General features: G+C 39.8%; 1 protein-coding gene across 17 annotated transcripts in view; it reads right to left on the bottom strand.

The window, feature by feature from the left end:
• Nucleotides 1–22,038, bottom strand: part of RBM26 (RNA binding motif protein 26) — a 67,516-nt gene extending 45,478 nt beyond the window's left edge. For 8 of the 17 annotated variants that reach the window (XM_084767855.1, XM_084767857.1, XM_084767856.1 and 5 more), the window contains exons 1-3: nucleotides 21,494–22,035; nucleotides 1,857–1,975; nucleotides 838–974 (exon numbers count right to left, since the gene is read on the bottom strand). In XM_084767855.1, coding sequence (XP_084623981.1) covers nucleotides 838–974; nucleotides 1,857–1,975; nucleotides 21,494–21,564 — 327 coding nt within the window. In that variant the 5' untranslated portion in view covers nucleotides 21,565–22,035. Of the gene's footprint in view, nucleotides 1–837; nucleotides 975–1,856; nucleotides 1,976–21,493 lie in introns of all 17 variants that reach the window. The other 9 variants (XM_084767852.1, XM_084767851.1, XM_084767862.1 and 6 more) reach the window with 7 other exon arrangements.
• Nucleotides 22,039–22,269: the final 231 nt, after the last annotated feature.

Genomic DNA, 22,269 nt, shown 5'->3' with positions numbered 1-22,269 from the left:
GCCAACACATGCTTGTCTCTTGGGCGTCTGGAACTCTGTTCCATGTTTGGTAGAAGGGGCCTACTCCAAATAAAAAAGGAGCGCTATTGTTCTTCCAGAGGATTAGGGTTCAATTCCCAAAACCTACATGATGGCTCACAACCAGCTGTGACTCAAGTTCCAGCAATCTGAAACTTGCTTTTGGCTTGTGTGCACTAGTCACACATGGTACACAAATACCCAGGCAAAACACCCATAAACAGAATGGAACAATCTTTTTAAGAATTTGTGTGTGTGTGTGTGTGTGTGTGTGTGTGTGTGTGTGTGTGTGTGTGTATACCTTCTGCATATACACCTGCAAGCGAGAAGAGGACATCAGATCTCAGTATAGATGGCTGTGAGCCACCCTATGATAGCTGGGAATTGAATTCAGGACCTCTGGAAAAGCAGACAGTGCTCTTAACCACTGAGCCATCTCTCCAGGCCCCAATACTTTTTTTTTTTTTAAATACAAAAAAGCAAGCAGCAAGTCTCTAACTTTTTCCTTACAATACACATTGCTGCTACTACCTGTTTATAGGGAGTTGAGCACATTCCATGTGAGCCCCACTGAGTCTAGATTGTTTATATTTCCACCAGATTTCCTCTCTTAAAAAACATTTTTCTCCACTAATTTTCAATTCTTTTGCATTAATAAACCATAGCCATGACTATGGTTCAGTAAGTTCAGTAAGTACTCCTAGAAAAGTCCCTGAACTTAGGAACAGGTATTCAGGATACCCAATTAAAAAATGCAGAAAACAAACTGATTGTTACTTCTGTGAACTTAAGAAATATATATCACAGTATAATTCTCACCTCATCTTTTTTTATATCTTTTTCTTGGTGCTGAAGAAAGTCTACCTTCAGGCTTCCTGATGATGGCTGCTCTGGAGGAGGTAGATAACTCTTTGTATTCACAGCATCAAAAAGTTTTTCCACAAATATTTGTGTCTCTAAAAACAAAACCAAAAGATTCGCATATCAAAAGTTATTTAACAAGACCTTAATTCCCCTTATAAGTCAAGCTTTTTTAATAAGTTCCACAATTCAGGATTCTAGATTCAAATGACCAAAGCATTTCAGCTAGCTGTTTCCATCCATGACTATTCTGTACCAGGTAGTATTATATCCGATATATAGGTACAAATACTAGCTGTTATCTAGATGTGGGAAAAGTACAAGTTTGAAAACATGCCCTACACAATATTCCAAGAAGTTTTGTTAGTACTGTCCTAAATAGCCAGTCACTTTCTTAGTATATTAATCTATGTAACAAAATAAGCACAAAACACATTGAGGAAGCAAGCCATATCATATATATGATTAGGAACATGTATATTCAACTTTGTTACAGCTAAAAGCTTTGTTATAACTAGGGGCTTAATTTCTTTAATAGTGTATACATAACTTAATCAAATAGTATTTTTTAAGATTTATTTATTTATTTAGTATATATACAGTGCTCTGCCTGCATGTAAATCTGCAGGGCAGAACAGGGCATCAGATCACAGTACAGATGGCTTGTAAGCTACCATGTAGTTGCTGGGAATTGAACTCAGGACCTCTGGAAGAGCAGTCAGTGCTCTTAAGCTTTGAGCCATCTCTCCAGGCCTCAAACAGTATTTTTAAACCAAAGGTACTGGGGCTGGAAAAATGGCTCAGTGGTTGCGGGCACTGATTTCCAGAGGACCCGGGTTCAAACCCAGTACCCACGTCTCTAACTCCAAGATCTGACACTCTCACATAGACATACATACATGCAGGCAAAATACCAATGCACATAAAATGAAGGTAAATTTTACAAAACAAAAATCAAAAAACCACAAAGGTATTACCTTTCTGAAGAAATACATCAAGCTGATCAATGCATAATGCCTTTAATTCTTTTTCACTTTTGTCTTTCTTTACCAAAGCCAAAACATATTTTGCTAGGGCTGATGGATCGGCATCACAGCTAAAAAAATAATAATGGTGGTTAATGAAACTTAGCCATAAATGATGTCATTCTATAACCAAGTTAAAACCTGTAAAATATGACATATAACTAGGTAAGTTAACATATTCAAAACCACTGGGCTCATGAAAGGCCCTGATAAATATATTTCTTCTTGTGTTAATCTATTTTACATACTCTAGTTCTTCCTAACAATACGTCACTGGGACTGGAGAGATGGGTTAGTAATTAAGAGCACTTGGTCTTGCAATCCCAACTCAGCTCTCAGAATTCACTTATTTCTCTAACTACAGCTCCACAGGATCCAATAGCCTCCCTACTGATCTTCACAGGCACCAGGTATGCATGTGGTACCACACACAGAGATGCAGACAAAACACTCTACATATTAAATACATATTTTTAAACTACCACCCACAATATATAAAACCGCAGAAACAAAAGTCTACAAATTGACTCAAATGAATTAGAAATTTAGATTGTATAAAATCTAAATCAGCCAAGAAAGGAACTTATGCACCGTGGTATTCAACTATCTTTAAAAACTAACTTAGATTCATAAATATCACATTAAATATAAAACTAAAAACATATATCTACTACAGAAAAATCACTGGCATTAGAGGAAAGGGGGAAAAAAAAAACAAGACAAGTATGTAAATGTGCCAATATTTAACTAAAATATTCTACTCTAAAGCTCATCTTCTGACCACTGTGTAACTCCTCTCCCTTTACAATAAAATGCCCAGAAACCAGATAATCAACTGCTCATTTGTCTAAATTCCTACTGTTACAACCAAACTCCTATCCATCTCCCAGCTTATTTTCTGTAAAAGCCCCCCATAGCTTTACCTCTCTCCATAGCCTTAGCTGCAACCCAAGATAGCTCCCTTAGCTCCTACCTTGCACTCTAGCCTTACAGCTTATTTTTCTTTTCTTTTCTTTTCTTTCAGATTTTTTTCAAGACAGGGTTTCTCTATGTAACAACCCTGCCTATCCTAGATTAGCTTTGTAGACAAGGCTGACTTTGAACTCAGAGATCCACCTGCCTCTGTCTCCCGAGTGCTGGAATTGGGTCCAGCCTTCCAGCTTATTTTTAAAAGACCACTATTTCGCAAAGCCTCTAAGTTCCTCAGACTCCCACAATCCCTACCTTTGCTTCCTTCAAATATCCACTCAATAAAATCCTAACTAAGAAACAGACACCTAGCTTACTTACATTTAATATGAATGCTTGGTACAGTAGCATCTATTTAACTTATACCAACAACATATGAAAGACTGTCTAAAAGATTCTGACAATACAAAAACTTAACAGTAACTTTTAAACATATATGATATTAAGGGACCAAAGAACAAAGAGATTAGTTGGGGATGTGGTACATGCCTTTAATCCCAGTACTCAGGAGACAGAAGTGACTCTTGGAGTTCCAGGTCAGCCTAGGCTATACATAGCAAGTTCCAGAACAGACCAGACTACCTAGAAAGAACCCAGTCTCAAAACAAAACCAAAACACATAAGCTGGGGAGAAGGCTCAGTCCACAAAGTGCCTCATGAAAATAAGTGAAAGCAAAAACTGCTGCTATGGGCTAGGGGTGAAAAAGGCATTGTGTCATCTTCCTTGCTTTTTCTGTCACCTTTTTAGAGAAATTACAGTCAATACCCCAGGGGTACTCAAGCACTATCATGAAGAATATCCTAGGGCAATGAAATGAGGGTGCAAAGACTGGCTAGCAAAGAACTACGGTTCTTGCAAACTTGCCAACAGTACGGATAATAAACCTTAAAGCAAAGCCTGCAGTCCCAGGAAAACCTAAACGTATCTCTAACAAAGGGCCTGACTACAATCCCATGAGAGACAAATGTGTCCAACTAACCTAGCCCCATATTCCTGACCTATAAAAACTGAGATCATAAATGCTTTGTTCCTAAATCCCTGGGTAACTGTTTACCCAATAACCATATATCAGTTTTCTCATAAAACTACTTTCATTTTTAACAAAGACTTGAAGTTGGTTATAATCTAAATCGAACAGGGTGCATTTTAATGGTACATGAGAAACTTTATGTAAACTTCCTTCAAAACGTACTTTGGGCAAGAGAAATGGCTTGGAGGTTACGAGCACTGCCTGTTCCTCCACAGGTCACAAGAGTCATTTCTATCACCCACATGATGGCTGCTCTTACAATGATTATTAAAACTGAGTGCAAGCATGCTTCACGGCTGGGAAAAGGACAGCCGACTACGCTAGGAGAGCCCAACAGTAAGAGCCCAAGGTGGAAAAATGGTTGACACCAAAGAAAGATTCCAGTGAAATGGAGTAAAATGAACATAAAACATCTGAATTTCCCATGAGATTAAAAGACTAAAAGTAAAACTTCATCAATATTGAGTGTGTGTGGTGGCGCACATCTTTAATCCCAGCATTCAGGGAAGCAGAGAGAGGCAGGTGAATCACTGTAAATTCGAGACCAGCCTGGTCTACAAAGTGAGTCCAGGACAGAGAAACCCTGTCTGGAAAAACGAGGCAAAAAACCAAAAACTTCATCAATACGTAAATATACCTTAGTACAACTAATAATGTTTTTACTGTTTATAATAGTGAAGTTGAAAATATCCAGCTTTGTGCCACTCTTTAAAAACATAGGACTATGGACCGTGAGAAGGTTCAGCATGTAAAGGCAACTCAAACAAGTGGTATTCTGACTGCCACGTGCACACAAAGGCAAATGAGCCCATTACACATACACACAAAAATAAACATTTTGAAAATTTTTAAAAGAAAGCATAGGAGTAGCCTTAGGCTCTTTTATATAGGTAAGAAGGAAACTGTATATAGCAAATAAGAGAATTAAAAAGAAATGAAGAAAGTTAATAAAATTCTTGTAAAAAATTTAATTCTAATGTCTTAATAATTTAAATTAGGTCAGACTGAACCTAAAATTAAAAGTTGTAAGCAATACCCTTAAAATGTTCTTCATATTTGTATCTTAACTTATAATGTAGGATTTTCAAAATGGGAATGACAGTATAGAAATTTTTACAAATATTTTTTAAATACAATATTTTTTTAAATACAATATTTTTTTTAAAATATTTGTACTAAGCTGGGCACAGTTAGCACACACCTGTGATCCCAGCACTCAGGGAGGCAAAGACAGTAAGTTCGAGGTCAGTCTGATCTACAAAGTGATTTCAGGATAGCCAAGGCTATATGCGTTCCCACCGACAGCATATAATGGATTCCTTCTTTACCCTATCCCAACCATCATACCTGGCATTTGCTTTTGTATGATGTAAGTTTGCATATGTATGAGTGTGGTTATGTGAAAGCCAGGGGGTCAGTACTGGGTATCTCTGATCACACTCCACCTTTTTTTTTTTTTTACTTTTACTATTTTTTGGTATTTATTTTTATTGTAATTTATTCCCATTACATCCCGATTGTTATCCCTTCACTCTTATCTTTCAGTTTCCATCGTCCCTCCCTCTTCTGCCCTATTCCCCTCCCCTGGACCTCTGATTATGGGCCCTCCTCCCCCACCATCTGATCACACTCTATCAGGTCTCATCAGGGTACCTGCATCCCTTCCTTTATGTGCCCCCAAGGCCAACCCCACAAAGGGCAGTGGTCAAATCAAAGGCCCCAGAGTTCATGTCAGAGGCAGTCTCCTCTCCTCCCCCCTCCCCACACACATGGAGCATGAGTTGTCTGTCCATCAGCTACATCTGGACAGGGGGCTAAGTACTTTACATGCATCTTGCACTGTTCTTGGTTGTCCATCAGTTTGTGCTGGCCTCCTAGGTCCAGATCCGCTGGCCTTGGTGATCTGCCTGTGGAGCTCATGACCCCTTCAGGTCCTTCCCACCTTATTTTCTGAATTAAAATATAACTACATCATTTCCCCTTCCCTTTTTCCTTCCTCCAATCCTTCCATGTGCCCTTCAAGTCATGACCTTTCTCTTTACTGTTACATGCATATAAAAATGTATTAATATATAAATATAACTCATGAGTCCATTAAATGTTACATGTATGCACAGGATATCAGAGCTGACCACCTGATAGTGAATAACCAATTAAGCAATTCATCCGCCAGGAAGACTAATTCTCCTGCTCTCAGAATTCCTTAGCTGCCTACTGTTCTTTGTTTAGGAGTATGAGATTTCCCCCCTTCCACATTAGCTAGCTGTCTATTACTGTTGTTTCTAGCTCATGCCTTGTTTAGGCAACCATATTTTTAAAGTATAGTGCTTGAAGCTTCACTGGCATTTCTAGAAAATACAATCTCACAGCAGCTTCGGGGTCCTCTGGCTAAAAAGAAGCAACTGAAAGGAGAAGTTAATTGTGGCTTCTGGTGTAAGGGACATACTCTATCAAAAAGCAGGAAGTAGCCGGGTGTGGTGGTGCACGCCCGTAATCCCAGCACTCAGGAAGCAGAGGCAGGCGATCACTGTGAGTTCGAGGCCAGCCTGGTCTACAAAGCGAGTCCAGGACAGTCAGGGCTACACAGAGAAACCCTGTCTTGAAAAACAAAAAAAACAAAACAACAACAAAAAAAAGCAGGAAGTAGCTGGACCAAGAAGTCTGTACTTCTTTTATGAACTGTTCATTGCCCAAATGACCGGATTATTTAGTTCTCTTTTGGTGTTTGATGGTTTGAGTTCTTTATATATTCAGCAATTACTCCTCTCCTATTGGCTGTTTCTTCATTCTATTATTTCCTTTGCTGTACAAAGCATTTTGAGTTCATGCCATCCAATTTGTCAACTTTGGTGCTTAATCCCTGAGCTTGTCCCTCTCAGAAAATTGCTGCCTTTGCCTAGATCTTGAAATATCTTCCCTGTGTTTTCCTCTAGTACTTCTAAGTTTCAGCTCTTCGTTTTATTCACATGGATAATCAGTTTTCCACATATTGAAAATGCTGTCTTTTTGGTTTGGTTTGGTTTGGTTTTTTTGTTTTGTTTTGTTTTGTTTTGTTTTGTTTTAAGATATGTATTTAGCACCTTTGTTAGGAATAAGATGGCCACAGCTGTCTCGGTGATCTCTATGGATACCACACTAGTTGATGTTGACAATGTTCAGGGTATTATTTTAAATGAGGTTTTACTATACCTCCATTTCCCCCTTTACCTCAAGTTGCTCTGACTTTTCAGTATCTTTTTGGCTTCCATATGAATTGTGGGAATTTTTCTTCTAGTTCTGCAAGAAATATGAACGGGATTTTGACGGCTATTACATAAATCTTTAATTATTTTTGGTAGTAACTTTATTTTTACAATAAAATGGGCCATCTGAAACAAAGGACTTTCTATCTTCTACTGTCTTTTTCAACTTATATTCAGTGTTTTATAGTTTTCACTAAATCCACTCACTGCTAAAGCTTATAATACTTGTAATAACACTGAAAAGCTTTCAGTCAGCTCTTTCACTCCCCTATAGTATCTGAAAAAAGTGATTCCTTCTTCTGAAGGAATACTTTTGAAGTATTTAGAAAGTATTTGAAGAAACATTTTTATGTTTAGTATAAACACTCTACGCATTAAATACTATAACTCCAAAGAACTTAAAGGTTCTATCTATCAGTATCAACATTAAAAAGAAATTAACATTAGCATAACCATGCTTAAGTAATTAAGAGGAAGAATTATTTGCTGTAAATAAGTGTAAATCCAAAGGTAGTACCAACTTTACACTTAGCTAGCTCAGGTGATGTGCAGAACACCAAGACTGACAGCCTCAGTGGAGATTAAATATTTTATTTTTAAAAACTAAGAAGAAGCCAAGCACAGTGGCGCACTCCTATAATCCCAGCACTTGGGAAGGTGGAGGTAGGCAGATCTCTGTGAGTTTGAGGCCAACCTAATCTACAAAGTGAGTGCAGGACAGAGGACAGACAAGGCTACACAGAGAAACCCTGTCATGGGGCGGGGGGAGGAGGAACTAAGAAGAATAACAGTGTTTCACATTTTTTGGTTTTTGGGTTTTTCTGTTTTTGCTCCTTGAGGGTTTTTTTTTTTTTTTTTTTTTTTTTTTTTTTTTTGGTAAATATTTTTAAAGACATGGCTTAATAGAACACAGGCTGAATAAAGCATATAGTTTTATATTTAATCTGCTGTGAACATATGCTGTTCTAATTGACATATACAAAAGGAAATCTGGCCCTGCAGAAACATAAAATTAGGTGAAGAAAAAAACCCAAATGAAGATCTCACAAACGCCATGAAAGTATTTCTGGAAATACCTCACAGTGTACTTAAGAAGTACTGCTTTAGAAATTATTATGGAATCGCTTATTAAAGTTTAACTCCAAGACAAGCTAATCTTCAATAATCTTTTTTAAAATGTCAAAGTTTATACAGCTCAGTTCAAAAAAGACAAAGAACTACAGACAATTGAGTAATGCTAAGAGCAGGAGTCATAGTCTTTCCCCCAGGGAAAAGCACAACTGGTTGCCCAAAGCTTAGTCAGGCCTGAAATCATATGCATACAAAGAAAAAAGGAGGTCATGGTGGGGAGGGGGGCGGGGCAGGAGCACACAGGTGGCTTAGAGGGGAAAAAAAAGGAAGGATGATGTAATTATATTATAATCTCAAAAATTTTTAAAGAAAAACCACTAACTTAAATTGAAAAGTAAATGCAAATAGTTCTAGTTATAACATCACATTCAAGAGAAAACTGGGTGGCATATGGACATCTCTCTTAGTTACTTTTCTATTTCTGTGACAAAATGCCATGATCAAGGCAACTTATCTCTAAAAAGCATTTAATTGGGTTTGTGGTTTCAGAGGGTTAGTCTATGATGGTGAGCAAAAGCACTGGGGAGCAAAGCATGGTGGCAGGACCAGCTGAGAGCTCACATCTTGATCTGCAAGTAGGAGACAGAGAACACCTAAAATGGCACAAGTCTTTTGAAAAATCAAAGCCAAAAGCCAGACACAGTGGCACAGACCTTTGATCCCAGCACTCAGGGAGACAGAGTTTGAGGCCAGCGTTGTCTACAAAGGGAGTCCAGGTCAGCAAAGGCTACAGAGAAACCATATCTTGAAAAACCAAAAAGAGAGGGAGTAGGAGAGAGGGAGAGGGAGAAGGAGAGAGGGGAGGGGGGAGGGATGAGGGGAAAGAGGGGAAGAGGAAGAGATAGAGAAAGAGAGGAGGGGAGGAAGAAAGAGAAGAAAAATCAAAGCCCACTCCTAGGGACACATTCCCTCCAACAAGGCCACACCTCCTAATCCTTTAAACTACTGCAAAGCCTAAAGCAAAACTCCAAAACTACATATAGTTTTATCCCAATTCACATACAAAGGACAGTGTTTCCTGAGGCCACCAGTTTACTTACATTCTACTTAACTACAAAAGAAACTAAGAGGCAATCCCTCCCCTGAACAGGAACTAAATTGAGCTAGAAAAGGCTAGGGAGCATTTTGTCATGCCAAGAAGAAAAGGCCAAATTATCCAAGGGGAATCATTCTGTAGACTTAATATGAAGGGCAAGGGCTGGAGAGAAAGCTCAGTTTGTGTAGCATGCTTGCCTAGCAAGAAACCTAGTGTCACAGAACTGAGGGAGGGAGTAGGGACAGGAGGATCAGAAAGTTAAGGACATCTTCCTCTCAACCAGTCTGAGCTACAAAGAGACCTCCCCTTCAAAAAACCTGACATCCAAGTTTTCTAATGCTTCTTCCAAAATCATTTTGAAAATATTTTAACCGAAATTGAGACCAGCCTGATATTCACCAGATAAAGGCACTTTCATTGAAGCCTGCAATATGAATTAATTTTCTGGAAAAAGCATGGAGATAACTAACTACCACAAATTGTCCTCTAACTGACCTACCCACACACAAATTTCTTTTTAAAGTTTCCTTTGTTTTTAGGACTAGAGAAATGGTTTAGCAGTTAAAAGCACCTGCTGTTCTTCCTGAAGACTAACTACAGTTCAACTGACAGTATCTACATCACCAGTCACAGCTAGCTAGACCTAGATCCCTCTCCTGGCTTCCAATGGCACCACATGCACATGGTACAAAGACATACATGCAAGAAAAACATTTGCATGCATAAAGTACTATTTTTAATTTAATTTAAAAATCATAGGGGCTGGAAAGATGGCTCAGCGGTTAAGAGCACTGCCTGCTCTTCCAAAGGACCCGGGTTTAATTCCCAGCACCCACATGGCAACTCATAACTGTCTGTAACTCCAAGATCTGACACCCTCACACCAACACACATAAATTAAAATTAAATAAAAAATATTTAAAAATAAAATTAAATAAAATAAAAATAAAAATCATAGATATTTTTCAGCTCAAAAAAAAAATCTCAAGACTAAGGATATTAATCTTTAATTTCTTCTGAGAAAACAGATGTTCTGCCAAACTGGAATTACAAATCAAATTACAAGAAGGCTTTTGACTAGCTTGTCAAACACGGTAAAAAAATAAAATAAAATAAAAAAATAAAAATAAAATAAATTTAAAAAAATTTAGGAACTACTGAAGAATGAAAGAGCCATAGTAAAAATATATTCACCCCTAAGACAATGCTTTAGCCAAAGAAATCTGGGTGCTGTCTTTTAAGTACTATATCGTCTTTCTAGCCCATTCAATACTAAACTGAACTGTTAACCTTTCCTTGAAACAGTCTAGTGGTAGGGAGAGGGAAGAAGAAGAAGGGGAGGAGGAAAAGAAACAGCACATGAACTCCCAAATAACTGGGATTTTAAGGTTCCTTGTCTGGGGTTATTTCTACTTTATTCACTAGGTCTGTAGTACTCCTGGGTTGGCATCTTGCTTCTCTAGGGTGCAGCCTTCACATAAGCCTTCCGAGATATTACAGATGCAAACTCTAGCAGAGTAAACCAGGCAGTGTCTGTCTGTGAGCACACCTCTCTTCACCTGCCCTCTCCTCACCTTCCTCCTCCCTCCTCCTCCCCAGGACCTCAAACTTTGGAATTTACTCTCTTGGCCTCTGCCCCTTCCCCGCACTCCCAGATTTCTGGGGTTAAAGATGTGAGCCACCAAGGACACCACATTTACAATCTTTAAAAATCAGACACAGCAAGCCTCAAAGTGTATGTTACTACATTTAGACCAACAAATAAATTATCTCCTGAGCAGCATGTTTACACCTGTTAGATTTTTAATCACCCATTTTTTCCATTTGTAATGAATGATTTCACTAAAAATTTAGTAATTTTCATGTCAATTTTTGAAGAAAATAACTGGGAAGTAGCAGGGGAAGTACAGAAATAGCAGGATGTAGAAACCTTTTGAAACTCAAGCCCAGGGTACAACTTATACTGATACACTATCACCTGTCACTTTTTATAAAAATATGAAAAATAAGCAAACTTACGGGCCATGATAAAATGAATAGCATCATAAGACAACTTTACCTGAACTGCTACACTTAAAGAAAGTATCTGGCCAAGCTTTCAAGCATCTATACTTTGATAATTTTCAGCATCAACATTAGTCAACCAATTCCTAATTAGAATAAATATGTACCCATACAGAAACTACGTAAGAAAAAATGTTCACTACAGATTTATATAATCAAAAAATATACAACAACCTAATAGTTAGAACAAAAATGGTGATATAACCAAGGGACAGACCACACAGCAAACTGGATTTTGGTCATTTTAAAAAATGGAAAAACTGTCAGGTGTGGTGGCACATGCTTTAATCCCACCACACAGGAGGCGGAGGATGGATCTCTGAGGCCAGCCTGGTCTACAAAGCAAGTCCAGGAACAGCCACATAGGTCCTGAAAGTGCACACTTTCCCTTTCCATTCCAAAGCATTCAGGGATGTTCTATTCTTACTATACAGTGATTAACTTTTTAAAATGAAGAAAAGTATCTATTTTTTCTTTAAAATTATTTACCTGCTATGGCTTAGGCATCTCGACTGGAAGTGAAAATTTAATCCCCACTGTGTGGGATTATGAGGAGGAGCCAGATGGGCCTTTTAGGTGACTACATTCAGGTGAGGCCCATCCAATAGCATAAAAAGCTTTTTGTCCTATGATCTCCTACTAAAATGCAATCATAGCCAATCTGAACCAAGCCAAATGTTTCAGAAAATGAGTTATTATATAAATATCAATTATATTTCTAACTACTAGTAACAGTTGCAAACTGAAAATTTTAAATGCTAGTTATAAGACATAGGAAAAAAATCTAACCTCTGAAAACTTTGAAACCTTTGAAATCTAACCAGAGAAAACTATAAAATGTTCCTTGTATGTAAGAAAAATATCTCAGACGGGTGCAATAAGTCTCAAACTTATTACACAGCTTACAAACAGAAATCAAATTAAAAATAAGTTTTTCTTGGTCCAGAAATCATCACTTGTATGTACACCGTCCTCAGTAGTTTTATGTTTACTTGACACAAGCTAGATCTGGGTGCAGGCAGGCAAGCCTGTAGGGCTTTTTCTTAATTAATGACTAATGAGAGGGGTCCAATGGCATTGTAGGCTGGGACCTCCCTGAGCTGCCGGCCTTGTGTTCTACGATAAGATAGGTGGAGCAAGGTAGCAAGCAGCACTCCTCCATGACCTCTGCTCATTAGCCCTGCCTCCAGCCACCGGGTTTGGTTCCTGCCTTGGCTTCCCTCAACAAACATTGATTCAGGATAGGTAAGCCAAATAAACCCTTTCCTCCCTAATTTGTGTTTCATCACAGCAATAGTAACCCTAAGGCATATACTAAAAAGAATTATTTTCCTCAAGAAAGAAGGTAGTAAGAAGGTAATAAATCTGGTAAGAAAGGCTCATCACCCACTTCATCTCATTCATTCTCTCTGGAATGAAAGGAGGAAGAAGAAAACAAAACAAACAAACAAAAAAAACTCAGTAAACTTGTTCATGCTTGACTTACCCATTTTCAACATGGATGTACCAAATAAGGTAATATATCCATTTTGCTCCCAATACTATTTCTAGCTTGTGGTTTATGAGTAAAATAATTTTGAGAAGTACTATAAGCTAATCAAAGTGCTGAAACACATAAATTAATTACAGAGTATTAAGTATCCCATCAACTAAAATTAATCAAATTAGAAATTATTACTTTGGGGGCTGAAGAGATGGCTCCATAGTTAAGGACGCAGGTGTGAGTCCCAGCACCCACATAGCAGGTGTGACTCCCAGGTGTGAGTCCCAGCACCCACACGGCAGGTGTGGCTCCCAGCTGTGTGTGACTCTAGTTCCAGGGGGTCTGACACCCTACACAGACACATGCAGGCAAAACACAAACACACATTAAATAAATGAAAATAAATAAATCTTTAAAAATCATTACTTTTGTCAAACTCTATGAACAGAGCTGTCTTGCACAAGAAACACTCAATATTTTATTCAGTAAGAATGAACTGTTCAGTGCTCTCCCTCAAAAAAAAAAATACTAATTTTAACTAAATATAAGCTTTAAATTCCTAATCTTATCCTGGCACAGTAAATAGCAAATAGAAGTAAATGCCAGCACTTTGAAAGACTGAGGCCAGCCTCTCGGCTCCAAAGTGAAACTTTGTCCCCAAAGGGTTCTTGTAAGATGGCTAGGCAGCTAAAGGTACTTGCCACCAGCTTGATCACTTGAGTTCAACGACCAGAATCCACGCCTATGTGCTGGTGCCTGAGCACACACACACAAATGTTTAAAGTACTAAAATAAGCCTAACAAGCCGGATGTGGTGAAGCATGGCTTTTGCAGATCGCTGAGTTCGAGGCCAACCTGGTCTACACAGAGAGTCCAGGACAGCCAGGACTCTGTTTAACACAGAAACCCTGTCTCAAAAAACCAAAATAAATAAATAAATAAGAAATAAGCCTAACAGTGGTGGCACACACCTTTAATGCCAGTGCTTGGGTGGCAGAGACAGGTGGATCTCTGAGGCTAGCTTGATCTACAAAGTGAGTTCCAGTGCTACACAGAAAAACCCTGCCTTGGAGAAAAAAAACAGTAACAACAACAAAAACTTGAAATAAAAAGAAATTGACCCAAAGAATCTATTTTTACTGCTGTTCATCTCAGCCATTCTGAAAGTTAAGGAAACACAGTGTGTATTTTAGTTTTATCCACATGAGCTTGCCACTCTACTAAGATTTTCAGCCAACAAAGTAGAAATTTCAACTAATACATTTAATACTGAAGTCTGTGTCAGACACATGTACAAGCTGCTACCTAGAACAGGAAAACAGTTAAACTGTAAGAGGTAAAGTCTGCTTTCAACTGCCAGAGATTCCAACAATGATGCTAAAACAAGTAACAGCTAACTACTACACCTGTATTTTGCAAGTGATGCATGTCAAAAGTTATGTAAGAGTAATTATGTTAAAAAGAGTCACTACTTCTAACTAGACAGATCACAGCTAAGTTTCTCGAAGAAACGCACCACACTGGATCTGTATTTTAGTACTGACACACAACACACATACATATAAAAGGTATGAGGTTGGGAAGCACCACCATACACACAAGGCTTCAGGATCAAATGGCTTGTTTTAAAGTCTGTTGCCATCATGTACTGGCTATATTCATATAAGATTGCAGCAATAGAATATGGTCTTGAGAGCTGGTTATGCAAAGTTGAGATAGAGTATATTCATAGCCAGTAAGGTATACTGCCAAATAATCCTAAGAGTCCATTTTGTCATCTTTAACAGAACTTAGTTCACAATCATTAAAGGCACCATAATCAGCATACAATAAGCTGTCAGTGAATTTTACTTCTTAAAACTGGAAAAAGAGGGCCAATATAAACAGATGATAGAGAATCACAAAAAAAAAATAGCTTTGTAGAAATTAGGATGCACATAACAAGAATGAACTGTAAGAAAAGTATGGGTATAGTTTTTGCTTTTTGCAATTTCTGCTTAGTCTTTATTCAAGGTGGCAAACTGACTGACTGTGCCAAGGGAGCTACTAAGCAGTAGGGGAAAGAAAGATCAAGAAGAAAATCTAATCAAGGTTCAGGGATAAAAAGACCAGTGTGCAAACACAAGAGAACAATTCTTCCATGATTGAAGAAAAAAAATGTAATGAAGTTTTAAAAACAAAATACTTTTTTTTCCAAGTGCTGCACTCAGTTTGGCTCTCCAGATGTCTAACTCTTTGCATTTTTAAAAATATTTTATTAAATTATTCATATTACATCTCAGTTGTTATCCCATCCCTTGTATCCTCCCATTCCTCCCTCCCTCCCATTTTCCCCTTATTCCCCTCCCCTATGACTGTTCCTGAGGGGGATTACCTCCCCCTGTATATGCTCATAGGGTATCAAGTCTCTTCTTGGTAACCTGCTGTCCTTCCTCTGAGTGCCACCAGGCCTCCCTATCCAGGGGATGTGGTCAAATGTGAGGCACCAGAGTTCATGTGTTAATAGCAAATATAAGTAAAGGAAAAAGTACCACAAACACTCTAAGGGGGTATGTCTCAAACTGTGTGTAATGCTTTTAGGACCGTGTTCCTTTTCAAAGGGGTTACTGTGAAAGGAAGTCTAATAGTTTAAAAAGTATACCAGAGTGAAAAGGAATACTATGCACACTACCATGCAGGAGCATACTAAGAAAATGCACGGCTCTGGAGCAGTGGCTCTCAACCTTCTAATGCTGCCACCCTTTACTATCCTTCAGGTTGCTACTTCATGACTCCAATTTTGCTACTGTTGTATTATAAGTTTCTGTGCTTTCCAATGGTCTTAAGCAACCCCTGTGAAAGGGATCTCCACCCACAAGTTGAGCACCACTACTCTAGAGTGTAATAAATACAGCTTGAATTTCATTATCTGAATTAATTATCTTATCTTCAAACTTCACTGCCTCACTGTCATCATCCCCAGCAAAACAGAGGTAACACTCAGCAAATAAAAAGGAATAGAAAACACAAGCAATGTATGCAAATGTTAGTGGTAGCAGTAGTACTCAAATAAGTTATTTGTGTTTAGTCAAGCAGTGTTTGAGAAAGAAGGTAAGACTGTAGACATGTCACATTCTCTTCTAACTATACAAGGAAATAAATAATTCTCGCTAGTTGTAGCAATAACGAAAGGGAGGTTCTCTTGCCTAGGTCACTAAGTTAACTGAAGGGCAGAAGTGAGATCTCAATACTGACCTATGAGGTCAAGAAGTTTGCTTTCTTTCCTCCATACAACCTACCTTCACGGCAATGCACAGCAGCACAAGCAAAAAATAAGGCATTCGTGCCTTTACAATTAAACTCCAAAGTCTGAACATTAGTCCATCTCTCAATTTTATTTTCTGAAAAAGTAAAGGATGACTGTATCTTGAAGAATTCCTTCATACTAAAAAAAAAAACTAATTTTATTACATTATCACATGTGGTTATAAGCCACAAAAAATTAAATAGTGAAGGAAACTTTTTCTATTAAAAAACAACATCTGAACCCATGGAAAAACAGATAAAACATTTTTAAGATTTATGCACAGGTTACACCTTTCTGAAAAGACTCTAACACCAGAAATAATCTCAAGAATTGGGAAATGAGTTTACCTGAAATTAAGAGGCATAGCAAAGGAAAAAAATTACCAGAGTGAAGAGACAACCTAGAGAATGGGTGGGCAGGCGGGGTGGGGGTGGGAGGCAGGCATAGTAGGGCACATCTTTAATCCCAGCACTGAGGAAGGCAGAGGCAGGTGGACCACTAACAGAGGACAGAAGGGGGGGGGGAGGGGGGGAGCATGACAGAGACAACTGCCAGTGCAAGAGATCTTCAGTAGGGGAGATGGCAAAACCAGAGAGTAATGGAATACAAGACATGAACACAGAAGGGAAGACTACTGAGAGGAGGAAAGGAGAAAGCAATATAGGGAGAGTGGGGTCAAGGCTACAGTCAGAGAGAGGGATAAATAGAAACAAATATGGGCCGGGTGTGGTGGTGCACGCCTTTCATCCCAGCACTAGGGAGGCAGAGGCAGGTGGATCACTGTGAGTTCGAAGCTAGCCTGGTCTACAAAGCGGGTCCAGGACAGCCAAGGCTACACAGAGAGACCCTGTCTCAAAAAACAAAACAAAACAAAAAACAAAACAAAAAGAAACAAATACAATGATATTATACATATATGGAAATCCTATAACAAAACCCATTACTTTATATGCTAACTTAAAAAAAATAAAGTTGAATCACCATGACAAAGATCCTATGGGGGGGGGGGGGTTAGGGTTTATGATTTCAAAATACCAAAAAGGCTTAATTAAGAGTAAAAGTCTGGGGCTGGAGAAATAGCTCAGTTGTTGAGAGCACTGCCTGCTCTTCCAGAGGTCCTGAGTTCAATTCCCAGCAACCACATGGTGGCTCACAACCATCTATAATGTTATCTAATACCCTCTTCTGCAGATAAAGCACTCATATACCAAAAATAAATCTTAAAAAAAAAAAAAGAGTAAAAGTCTGAAAAGCAAATAGTTGAAATCAAAAGAAATCAATTCTAAGTATTGGGAGGAAATTTTAATACCTAAATTTTCAATGATTTGTGGAAAAAATAGAACAATTTATAATTGAATAATCAGATGCACATATTTGTCGTTCAGGCTGAAAATGCAACCAGGTTTTCCCACCTACCTCACTCTCATCACTCTCAAAACACATCTGCCCTAAGCCCTTCACTGGCTTCTACAAAAAGCTTCAGTCACAAAAAATTATTAACTTGACTCAACAAAGTCCTGTGTGATCTGGCTCCTCTCCCATCCCTAACCATTGGAATTCTTCCTTTCCTCTTTCAAATTCTCCAAACAATCTACCCCAATTCATTTTTAGGATTCATACAATCTGTTCTCCAAAACCTGAAAACCTGCTCTTTATCCTTCCAAGCTGAGACCTAATGATACCCTTTCAAAGAGCCCTTTCTTTTTGTTGTTTGTTTGTTTGTTTGTTTTTTGCTTTTTTCGAAACAGGGTTTCTCTGTGTAGCCTTGGCTGTCCTGGACTCACTTTGTAGACCAGGCTGGCCTCGAACTCAGGGAGACCTGCCTGTCTCTGCCTCCCGAGTGCTGGGATTACAGGCGTGCGCCACCACGTCCGGCTTAAAGAGCCCTTTCTTGACCTCCACATAATACATTTCCAAAGCATTTTAGATTTCTCCACCACACATAATATTATAAATACTTGTTCAGCATGTCTTCCCTAACAAATGAAAACAGTTATTTCACGCCTTGCTCAACACTATTTCCCACACTGATTAGCACATCGTAAGTGAAGTACTCAAAAGTTTGCTAATAGAAAAAAAGGAAAGAAAGAAGAAAAAGAAATCATGTGATACTTCACTACCATGAATTGCTAAAAACTATAAAGATCGTTCATATAGACCTTCCTCAAACAGTATGTATTTTATTAATCGCATGCCAAAACTACACACAAATAAGAACAATATATATATAACCCAACATTAGAAACCAGAGGTGGTAAATAATTAAGCTTTTAGCCAGGCATGTGGCGCATGCCTTTAATCCCAGCACTCGGGAGGCAGAGGCAGGTGGATCGCTGTGAGTTCAAGGCCAGCCTGCTCTACAAAGCGAGTCCAGGACAGCCAAGGCTACACAGAGAAGCCCTGTCTCAAAAAAACAAAACAAAAACAAAAAAAAAAATTAAGCTTTTTTAAGTCACCACCTAGAAGAATAAAAATTTTTTAAAAAAAGAGTAGGAGCTAAATTTTACAACAATATACATTAGAAAAGGCAACTGTGTAGACTTTCATTAGCAGTAACTGTTTTATTATAATCAGGGAAAGTAACAGTCATCTGAGTAGTTGCTACAATAAATGTGCTTTTTTTTTTTTTAATTAAAAAAAAGTTAAAGCCAGGTGTGGTGGCACAGGCCTTTAATCCCAGCACTGGGGAGACAGAGGCAGGTGGATCACTGTGCGTTTGAGGACAGCCTGGTCTACAAAGTGAGTCCAGGACAGCCAAGGCTATGCAGAAAAACCTGTCTCAAAACCAAAAAAAAAAGAAAAAGAAAAAGTTAGAAGCGTATATCCTAAGTATATATGCTTTACGTTAGTGAAAAAAACACGAAATGACAGTAAAGTTGATCTGAAACTAGGTAATTAGACACTGGGTAATATTCTAATATTTTCTTTATATATATTCACTATTTCTCAGACTTTACAGACAGAAAAAGAAGCATTGAGTTATGTGATTTATCCAATGATGCTATACAACATGTGGTGAGTGGTTGTGACACAATTCAAAGCTAGTCATTAGGCTCTGGGACCCACCCTCTCACCTGTTACTTATGTTACCACTAACTTTCCAATCCACTGAAGAAACTTTCTTCTTTGCTTATTTAGAAGTGGAGGGCTTTGCATGCTGCATATACCACCACTAGGCTACACCCTCCAGATCTCTAAAACAGAACTTCTCTCTACTCCATTCTGGTCAACTACTTTGCTAAGGCCACCAATGGCTGGCCACTTTGCCAAATCTGAGAGCTTTGAGTTTACTGCATCAGTCTGTGGAATCCCATCAAGTTAATAAGGCCCTGCTTTTGCCATACCTCCTACCCCAACCTGTCGACTCCGTATCTACACGTTGTTCCCAGGAAATCTCACCCAATTCCATGGCTTCAAATCCTATTAACATGACTATATGTCTCTAGTTCTGGCCCAAGTTCTAGACTCCAATATCCAACTTTACTTAAGATGAATAACTAGTACGTCACACTTAATCACAACAGCACACCAACCACCGTTCCATTTCCCAACACGGATTACCCTTTGCCTTCTACATACATAATCCACACAGCTGGGAAAACTACCTTTGGGGCATCATCCCTGAGTTTCCTTTTCCTAGCTTCCATTTCCACTCCATCAGGAAGCTCTATCAGGCCTGCTTGTGAAGTGCATCCCCACCATCATTCAATACACTACAGTCTCTGTGCCTTTAAGATAGGCTCCCTTCATTTAACTCTTGTCCCTTAAGCCTTCACAAAACAGGCACATCTAAACTCCAATCAGTCCTGGCCTGCTTTAAATAACCTATCTTTCTATTACGTGTTAAATAAAATCTTAATTTCTGACCCCGACCTAAAAGCTCCCATATGATTTGGCCCCTGTTTACTATTAACTTCATGTCTTTCCACTCTCTTCCCTGTTTCTCTTGTTTTGGACAAGCCACAAACTTGGCAGATGATGTCTTCTACCAGGCCTTTGCACTACACTTCATTCTGCAAACAAGTCTTTCCTCAAACACAGAAACGTCCTTCTCCTCTAAGCTTTATTAAATATTACTTGCTCAAATAGCTTCACTGACCACCAAGTGCTGAGGCGTCCCTAACCGTGTTTACATGACCGTCTACTATCATAATAGTAATAACTGGTCAAAAGAGATAGCATCTTATTGCATCTTGTTAGCCTGGAAATTTTAAACACCAGTCCCAATGCTTCCCACAGTACACAGTAAAAAATACATGCATTAAGTTGTCTGTTGCTGCACTTTAAGTTGTTATTGAAAACCACCGATGCAGCCGAGCGGTGGTGGCGCACGCCTTTAATCCCTGCACTTGGGAGGCAGAGACAGGCGGGTCTCCGTGAGTTCGAGGCCAGCCTGGTCTATAAAGTGAGTCCAGGACAGTCAAGGCTACACAGAGAAACCCTGTCTCGAAAAAAGCCAGAAAAGAAAAAAGAAAAAAAAGAAAGAAAAAGAAAATCAACGATGCATAAAATAAATTTATCTATGATAAATACATCCTTAAATATATCCATAAGACATTGCTAAAATTTTTCAATCTAAGACATTCCAACAGTTGAACAGTTGCACGAACCACTGAATTCTTCCTTAAACTGCTAAATATTCCATATGGATAGTGGCTTTGGCGCTCTCCCTCCCTCCGTGTCTGTCTCTGTCTCTCTCTCTGTCTCTCTCTCTCTCTCTCTCTCTCTCTCTCTCTCTCTCTCTCTCCCCCCCCCACCCCCCACGTGAGCGAGGTGTAAGTGGAAAGGGAGGCTTTACAGTGCTTAGCACCTGTTACATCTTCAATCAGTTAAGAAGGTGCGTGTGAGCCAGCCACCACATGGAAGACGTGGCCTTTCTTTAAGGGACTGTAAGTGAAACAAGTTTAAACTCGAACTACCCTAATCCCTAATAAAAAGCCACTCACTTCGTTTAAGGAAACACTGCAAAATAACCTATGTCCAAAGACATGCTAGCATTCCTGAAAAGCAAAAAAAAAAAAAAAAAAAAATCCGATTTGGAGGGCCTCAGAAAACACAAGTACATGGGGAAGTCTGGTGTCAGTCTACATACATGTAACGGGGAAACAAAAGCAGTAAGACACCGGTTCAAAGATCAGTTCAACGACTTAAATAAAGCACGGTTCCAGCTTCTTCTATCTTGATCGTGGACGCGAAGGTGGACGAAGAGCTAAGACAGAGCCCAGGACGACCCCTGCTCTTCGCTTTGGCCTCCACCACAGGCACTTTGAGTCAACTGCACGGATCTTGTGCGCCCGCCTAGCCACCACCGCCACCCCCTGCAAGAACAGCTCCCCAGGGTACTCACATGGGCTCGAGGGTCTTGCTGAGCCAGGACTTGAGTGCCTCGAAGTTTTCAATGATCATCTTAGAAACCATCCACCGCGGCCCCGAGGCCGGCCGGTCACACTCCTGAGCTCGCCCAGGTCGCAGCCGCCACCACCACCGCCGCCGCCGCCGCCGCCGCCCCCTCCTCCGCGCGCCGTCCGCGTGGGCCGCGGTGGGAGGTGCCGGTGGCAGGTTCCCGCGAGCCGCGGTCGGCGAGCAGCACGGCGGAGCCGCCGCAGGCCACGCGCCCACCTGGTACCGGGAGCTTCCCCTGTGCGGACCCCCGGCCCAGGCTGAAAGCAGCAACCGTTTGCCCGGGCCCTCCCCCCCCTTGCCCGGCTCCCCCAGTGAATCTTCCCGAAGGAGAGCCGAGCGCGCTTAGACCCGGGCTTTTCTTTCAGCTTTGGGACTAGGTGCTTGTTGGCAACGCGGCAGAGAAGGAGTGAAGAAAGCGAAAACGAAGGGCGCCTCAATGGGGACGGTCCGGGGGTCTTCCCGGCCTCCAGCACCCCCAAGAAGATGGCTGCCGAAAACCTCGCGAGAGTTCATTGAAGTCTCGCGGTGAGTCCCAGAGCATGCTGGGAAGAAACGCAAGTTCGGCAGAGAGTGCACCGAGCAAGTACCGTAGTATGTTTTGTTCTTGTGTGGGATGAGGCCTTATCCCCGTTTTGCGCATCGGCCCTCGGAGTGAATAACCACACGCGCTGTCTTATTTCACAAGGATACGGAGGCCGCTGACTCCCAGACCTTGTCCTC

Source organism: Acomys minous (assembly GCF_964271855.1).
Source record: "Acomys minous genome assembly, chromosome: 18".
In the NCBI taxonomy this organism is placed as follows: Eukaryota; Metazoa; Chordata; class Mammalia; order Rodentia; family Muridae; genus Acomys; species Acomys minous.
Note: the sequence above shows the minus strand (reverse complement) of the source record. Positions and strands in the feature narration are given on the sequence as shown.